This window comes from Dreissena polymorpha, chromosome 5, assembly GCF_020536995.1.
Source record: "Dreissena polymorpha isolate Duluth1 chromosome 5, UMN_Dpol_1.0, whole genome shotgun sequence".
Classification (NCBI taxonomy): Eukaryota; Metazoa; Mollusca; class Bivalvia; order Myida; family Dreissenidae; genus Dreissena; species Dreissena polymorpha.
The window spans coordinates 43,133,529-43,142,111 of record NC_068359.1 but is presented as its reverse complement, the minus strand read 5'-3'; the positions used below and the strand labels follow the sequence as shown (position 1 = coordinate 43,142,111).

The window sequence follows — 8,583 nt, the reverse complement described above, 5'->3', positions numbered from 1 at the left end:
AAAAAAGTTATGATTATTTAATATATATGATAATTACATTCAGCATAACTATTAAATGATAATACAAAATATTGTATGGCCTTTCTGGTATACAATGAGGCCTTTTTGGTTCACTAATGCGGCCTTTTTGGTGCGGCCTTTTTGGGAAGGCCTTTTTGGTAAACGGACTTTCTGGTACTATACCATCTTCTACCCGACTAATACACGACCCCTTCCCGAGCGCTTCTCGATCCATTTCCTACTCGACCGCTATTCGATATTTTTGACATGTCAAAAAATATCGGGTAGGAAGCCCGACCAATGCCGACCTACCCGACCGCCCCCGACCACTCATGCCTACCGAACAAGATCAGTACCCGACCGCTTGGTCGGGCTTGATCGAGTTGATCTGATCGGCAGTGGGAACCCAGCTTTAGTGAAAGGTAGCATAATCTAGAGAGTGCGTTTTGGATGCACCGAACCGCTTTATGCTTTACAGGGTCCTTTTCACGTTTGGGAAATGTGACAAAATAAAAAAAAAATGTTTCAGATTCGCAAATTTTCGTTGCAGTTATGATATTTGTGAGGAAACGGTTATACTGAACACCAACCATATCAAAATATCGAGTATAAGCATCTTTTGACGATTTAAAAACCTGAAAATAATAAAGCGTTGAAACGCGAAACGATTCAATAATTTGGAGAGTTCTGTTGTTGTCATTATATTTTGTGATACTACAAGGATTGCTAATTTTAAGTATAAAATACATCACTCATTGTATTAGCACTGATTGGGTAGTGATCTAAGCGATAGACTTTTACTAGAGAAGTCAGTGGTTCGAGTCCAGTTGAGGGTTACTTTTTTTCTTTCTTTAAGTTTATTCTTGAATTTTTTTACTGGAGCTTTTTAGTTCCAGTGTTTACATTTAATAATATAAAGCATTTAATGACACATTTAAATATATGCCAAAATCTGTGAAAAGGCCCCTTTAAGTATAATGTGTTTAAATTAACAGTGCAGAGATAACCCAGAGTGATAAACCGCAAAGATAAAAATGCAACTCAAGTCTTTATCTTGAGTATTGAACATGTTTACAATAATAACGAAACTTTGAACCTAATTGCTTGTCGAATTTGCTACGCTACAGCTTTCTGAGATGGCATACAATTTAAAGTGACCAGTTAACATCGGATCACACTTTATGGATGACTATGCTTGTGATATTTGTGAAGAAAATGAGATATGTGAGGAGGCAAAATTCTACTGTGAGAAATGTTCAAAATGTTACTGTACCAGCTGTGTGGAACATCATTACCAGATGCACAAAGCGCACAAAACACTCCGAATAGAACGCTTGAGAAACTGGCCATTCGGCAAGGGAATAGAAAATGAATCAGAGCAAAGTCAGGAGCACAAGGATCAGAAACTAACACAGCTCTGTGAGGAACATGACCAGCTATTACCAACTGCATGCAATGTCTTCAGCCATCAGTAAGTAATATGTATAAACTTACGATATAGTGTCCGATACTAAAATAAATGATTTAATGCAATAATGTATTTTGATGTTATTCCGACAGGCTTATTAATGTTCATAAATAAAGAGTTAAACAAATAATATGCTAATCCTCATTTATTTGCTTACTCTTGTCCTAAATGATTCATTTTGGTCAGATGCTTACAATTGGTAATTCCAATCGTTCAAGTATTGTTTTAGAATTGCGTATGAAATAGTAATTAAATGGGGTGTATACTTAGAGCTCTTTTAATGGAACACTTACAATCATTATAAAATGGTCAATTACCAGGGAAATAAAATCAAATTTAAGAAATAAGTAATTCCAGATATTCATAACAAAATCCATTCAATTTCATTTCATGAACAGTGCAGTATATGAAACTCTATACAATTACACAATAACCATAACATAGGTGGACTAAAGGACAGCTATATACAATTTAAATAGCCCTTGAAATTATTCGTTTGATCCTCAAGTAATGAACTTGGCCTTGAGTTGGTGTGACTGCCTCATCTCTTCTGCCCATTGCCCCAATTTGATAACAATTTAAGGTGAGTTTCATAAAAAATCAATTTAAGGCACATACTATATAGAATAGACATAAAACATTCAACCCGCATGTGTGATCTTGATCTTGAGTTAGTGTAACTGACGTATGCCTTCTTCACATTGTCTCAATACAAAAACATACGAGTCTGCGCTTTCAGCACAGGCTAATCAGGGACGATAATTTCCGCCTTTATTGTATTTTCGGTTAAAAGAAGACCCTTCTTGAAGAAAATCCAGTTTAGGCGAAACATGTCTTCCCTGCAAAGGCTTATCTTGGACGACACTTTACGCACATGCATTAAACCATCTTTTCCATATACATTTTTATAATCTAAATCTTCCTAAGGGTGTAAGATAATAAGGGGAAGACATGGATAAATCATGTCACGTACTGTGACATATTCGTTTAAAGAGTGTAAACATTAATGCATACCTTCGGTAGCTCTTGTGTTATGTTGTTGCCCTATGTTATCTAGCGTTATCACAAGTTAATCGTGTAGGCTTGTTTAATTCCAACAAACATGATTTGTTGACTTCACACGGTGGAATTGAAAGCATGATAAACATGAAACAAAGTTTCGATTTTAATAACAGCTTTAATAAGTAAAGAATACCGTACACTATACCGTTAATATATGTTTCCCTGCAGCAACGTTAGGAAACAATAGGAGATATTGAAGGCCGACTAATCTTCTTTATGTACTGCTCTCAGTACTAACTTTTTCTATTACTGAATTATGTCTTAATTTTATGTAATGAATACACTTTAACAATAAAGATAATATCAAAATCTATGGTCTAAAGAAAATGTTGAGATTTTGACTGTAATATTTCTTGAGATATTAATAATAAAATCTTTGAAAGATTAAGCCAGATGCACACTAATTAATTTTAATCTATATAACTGCTTTTGCCTCAAACTGTTTTCTTTCATATTTAATATTTTTTATTTGAATACAGATAATTTTTAATTATATAGCCTGAAATGAATCTAGTTATTTTAACTGAAATAGATATATTCATAGGCGAAACTTTGTGAGATTTAAGGCCACGTTTATTGGCTTGGTACAAAACATGAACCACTCACCAAGGCTAATGAATCCGGTTTTGTGTAAGACTCTCTAGTTAAACGTGTATTCAACACTTACCTTCAATTCTCAAACATATGTATGTACAGTAAAAAAAGGATATCCTTTTTGAATTAAGTAAGTTATTGAACAGGTAAACTTTCAGTTGTGTGCCATAAAAATAAACTTTCTTAGTGAGATATTCCAGCAAGCTGTTAAAGTGTAATGCTAAATATGATACAAATCTGATTATCATTACTTACTGTACATGGATCAAGATGTTTATTTAACAGGGAATGCAGTAAAGTGAAGCTGATGGCTGATAATGTGACCGATCTTCAACCGTCCCCCGATGTTGATACATTACATGAGCAGTTGATTCAGAAAGAAACTGAACTTGAGAACAATCTGCCATCACAAGATAAATCCTACAAAGTGACAGGTGAGTTGTTCAATCCAATCAATGTCGCGAAAAAGAAAACGAGAGTAAGGCATGATACAGAATATTCAGTAAAAATTGACACTGATTCAGATACATGCTGGATATCGGGTATTTGTGCGACAACCACTGGCGAGCTCCTTATTACAGACATGTGGAACAACAAACTCAAGTTGTTGGATGATAACTACAAAGTGGTAACTCATTTAGACTTTTCTGATAAACCATGGTCCATTTGCAGGGTTGACTCAAGTCAGGTGGCTGTTACTGTATATGATAATCAAATCCACTTCATAAGTGTGACTAATGGAGAGTTGGTAGAGGACAGAACATTTCAACTGGAACATTCCTGTAGAGGAATTGCACATCACCAAGGCAACCTGTACATCACATCAGGTACAACCCTGTACCAATACACGGTGAATGGCAGCCTGGTGAACAAGTTGTACCATAACAATGGTAACAATCACCAAATATTTTTCTTACACACTGCTGAACTTTGTTTTCTGAAGCTGGTATAAGTTAAAATTCTGTCTTGTTTTGTATGAAGAACATGCGGTTATCTTAAAGTTTAAACTGAAATTATGCCTACAGCAAGACCCACCAATTCACGACATTTTTTGTACATTTTATATACACTTTGTGTTTCTTTTAAAATTCTGTGAAAACAATTGAAAGCAATAAAAATGTGTCAATATAAGAACCGGTCTCGTTTACTGTCTTATTATTTCAAGAAAACAAGCACGCTGTTTTGACAGATGGTTTTGGTACTTATTTAACATCTTGACTGACATCAACACTACAATACACTAAATTTCTGCTGGCAATACGGCGGTTTAACATGACAGTTTAAAACTCCTCACACATACCAGTGGGACAGAACCTTAGTTTAAAAAAATAATTTATCATTTGGGACAGAACCTTAGTTTAAAAAATTATTTATAATTTAACACCTCCATAAAATAATAAAATGTGTCAAGCCTTTAATAAGTTATTATTTGGAAACCATGATTTTAGAGAATCGAAGACAAAGGAGCCATACATCAACATTGAGTGATTTGTAACCAATGTCAAAATGTAGTATGCAGCTCTGGATCAGCAGACGATTTATAGCGTAAATCTACCTTTTGGGTAGTAAAAAACTTAATACAAGCAAAGATGGCGACCATTAGACACGAGGTCAATCTTACGGAGGATTCCGGAGATAGTCAATGTATTGCTATTGGTATTATGCCAGATTAGTGAAAATCATACAAGTTGGTCAAGTATTTCAAGATTTATCGCCCAGGACAATCCATGAAATCCAATATAACATAAGCTCAAGTCAACTTTCAGTCGTTTGCAACATGACTGTAGCTTGCCTTTATATCATGATATTACAATCTATACCTTGATTATATGAAGATTTTTCTACCAAACACATCAGTGAGAGTTAGTGGAATACACATTATAATGGTATTACTATTCCTAATTTCACAGTTACATCTTGTGGAGTCAGTCCAGATGGGGAGAGGATATATGTAACGAGTGGGGCAAGAGACCAGCTCATCACACTGTCCAAGGATGGCGCAGTGATCTCCAAAATGACCGACCCGGTCCTGCAGTGGAATGATATCCTACCTGGCATGCATGTGACAAACTTGGGACAGGTCCTGGTCTGTGGAGGTGACTCTAATACAATCCTCCAGGTCAACAGAGATGGGACGAAGAGACGAGCAATATTGGCTACAGAGAAGAGTGGTGTTGTTAGGCCTACATGTGTCTACTACAGCAAACACACGAACTCAATTATTATTGGAATGTTTGATAATGAAAACATTTTGGTGATTGTACTTGAATAAATTCTAAACAGTCGGAATAATGAGAGCTCAACATTTTCTTTTCTTGTCATGCTGTCTCGCTTTTTCAAAAACCAAATTGTTTGAATTATGGAGGAAAACGTTCATTTTTTATACAAAGTTGGAGTAGGATGATTTTCAAAATTTGAGAAAAAAAACCACAATGCAATATTTTAATTTGTTACCGAGTTACGGAAAAATAACATTTTTTCTATTTCTTATTTTTGTAAAGTGTACCCTTTTCGCCCAAACAGCATGTTTTTCATATTTACAGTAGCAGTATCCTTCCCTCACCCTCTATAAAATAATACATTATGAACTGCCAAGCAGCGTCATGATTCAATTAATTATGGATAACGTTTCTTAAAAATATCTTTATGTATTGGAGAGTTATGGAATAAAAGGCGATTTCCTTTTTTAAGTTCATTTAAGTGACCTTGACCTTCATTTAAACCGATGCAATTCCATTATTTTTAAACATTTTTTTATTAACATGTACTTTAATATGTTGAGAAATTACAACCTTTTTCTGATAAAATGCCGATAAAATTTGTTCATAAGAACTTTGCTCTTGCCCTTCTCTGTATATTGTTCTTCTTATGATATCATTTTTGTATTAAATGCGTTTCTTTTGCGATAAACACTTCGCTATTGACATTTTCAAATATGCAATCAATACACCTAAGACCAATGACTAATGTTATTGGTGCAGTATAACACTGGATGGCAATATAAGCTAAATATCTGAAATTTTCAAAAAAAAATCTTGTGAAATGAACCGTTGTGTATATTACTGAAAATCATTATATATCGCTTATCCCGTAGTTATATGCATAAATCAAAAATAATATTTTTGTCAATTCATGCATTCACTACATTTCTGCTTAAATATCTGTGTATGTTTTGATATGTATGGTAATAAAACCTCCTTCACGACGGTGGCATAGAGGTGAAATTCCTCCACTTTATTTTTTTTAATTGCACTATCTCGTTCCCACGACATACTAACTTGATAGAACGACTTACTAACTCGTGGGAACGAGTTAGCTATCTCGTGGGAACGAGATAAATAATTAGGTAAAAAAGAAGATGCATTAAACAAGAGGCATGAATTAAATCAACTCGAGGAAACTACCTCATGGAAACAAGTTAGCTATGTCGAACGAGATAGAAAAGAGAGGAGTTCAACCCTAAATAAAAGAGCGGTACAGTAAATTATTTTGTTTTCTCGACTTTACATTTTGTTTTCTCGACTTTCATATTTTGTTTTCTCCTCGTTTATGCTTCAAATGAACGGATATTTCAAATATTCAAATGTTTGGTGGAAAAGGGGACGTTTTCACAAATTTTGCCATGTATTGAAGTTTGTCATTAAATGCTTTATATTCATAAATGTAAACATTTGATTTAAAAAGTTCTCGTAAAAAACAAGAATACAATTTGAGAAAGAAAAAAGGAACCCTAAATTGGGCTCGAACCACTGAACCCTGGAGCCCTGGAGTAAAAATCTATCGCTAAGACCCTTCGGCCATCCGTGCTCATACTATGATTATTGTATTTTAAATACATTATACTAGCAATCCTCGTAGTGTCACAAAATATAACGACAACAACAAAACTCATCAAATTATTGACTCGTTTCGCGTTTCAACGCTTTATAATTTACAGGTTTTTACATCGTCAAAAGATGCATATAATTGATATTTTAGAGCATGGTAAATGTTCAGTATTACTGTTTTTTTCCACAAATATCATATAACTAAATTGAAAATTTGCGAATCTGAAACATTTTTTTTTATTTTGTCAATATACTAGAACGTGAAAAGTCTCTTTTAAATGTAATTGTTGTTAAGACTTTTTACAAGAACTATATATTGCGAAATTATATTGCATTTAGAGTAGATACACAGTCGATGTTGATGGGGCACAGGCCGATGACGGACGACAGATATAGACTGATCAAAATTGCAAACTTTCAACACTGTTATGATTTTTGTCCAGAGTTCCGGGGACGAATCTCAGGGAAGGCGATTTTTTTTCACTTTTCTTTTGTTATAATTATAAGTTAAGACTATTAAAACGTGATATATGTGTCAGTAAGTATATTTAAAGACACGTGTAAATTATATGAAAATCCCTGAACAAGTCGCATTAATTCACAAGGGTAAGAGTTTAAATATTGGTGTGTAGCATTGTATAGTGGCACTCCACAAAGTTTTTTCATATAAAGAATTCAAAAGTGAAATACCTTAACAATTTTTTTCTGTTAGAAAAACTACAACAGGTGTAATATGTCACAGTGGTCAAAATTGGCCCTGCATGAAGGTGTGGGCGTGGTAACGTTCCATAACAAAGCTGGTCAATCTATGTCCATCTTGGCCCTCTTGTTTTATATCCTATCTAAATATAAGTTAATTATTTAAATGTGATAATTTTGCTTGCGTAAACCAAGAAACCAAACTAAAACATTTATGTTGACAAGATTTTCTACTCTACAAACCATACACTTAAAAGGGTAAGCGACATACTGAAATTAACTGAGTTTATTAACTCAAGAGGTATTATAAGAGCAAACTATTATTACTATTATTGGATGAGACGGTAGATTTGGATTGCACATATAAGTGCTTCAAATAATGATAGATATTCAAACTTGAGATGGACCGGATTGATTGGTTCGAAATTAAGTTATTTCGGCATAACGGTGTTTGAATAAAATTTCCATAATAGCATTGAAGTGGTTTGAATTTAAAAAAGGTCAAATGCCCCTGCTATTTTCATGGAATTTCCCGAATTTAATCTGAACAATTACGACTTGTGTGCCAATAAATGACAATGAAATTTGAGTAGACAACACAATGATGCATTTTATAACAGGTAAATATGAAATAATAGTGGGTGGAGAGAATTCGCTTCACTTCGTTTTAAGTTGAAGACTGTTAAGAAGTGTTTTGTGTTATGCTTACTATATTTTGTAAACACTGTTCATTCAATAACGACGATTTTACGTCTCTAATATTAAAATCTGTCAATCATCATATTGTTGACAACTTTACCTCATTTTGCTACAGATTGGTTTCCATTAATGTGCAGTTCAAAAGATTAAAATGTCGTTGCGTACCAATAATGCCAAAAGCGGAATTAATTTGTTGCTCTTGAAGCTTTAAAATAATACTGGCTGTCGAAATTA

General features: G+C 33.9%; 1 protein-coding gene across 2 annotated transcripts; it reads left to right on the top strand.

Moving 5' to 3' along the window:
- Positions 1-1,035: 1,035 nt before the first annotated feature.
- LOC127880828 (uncharacterized) lies at positions 1,036-6,351 on the top strand. 2 transcript variants are annotated; one of them, XM_052428277.1, is made up of 3 exons: positions 1,036-1,471; positions 3,410-3,558; positions 5,035-6,351. In XM_052428277.1, the coding sequence occupies exons 1-3, from the start codon at positions 1,182-1,184 to the stop codon at positions 5,394-5,396; spliced, it is 801 nt and encodes a 266-aa protein (XP_052284237.1). In that variant the 5' UTR covers positions 1,036-1,181; the 3' UTR covers positions 5,397-6,351. The 2 variants fall into 2 exon arrangements, with proteins under 2 accessions (XP_052284237.1, XP_052284236.1); XM_052428276.1 differs by having other exon boundaries at positions 3,410-4,014.
- Positions 6,352-8,583: the final 2,232 nt, after the last annotated feature.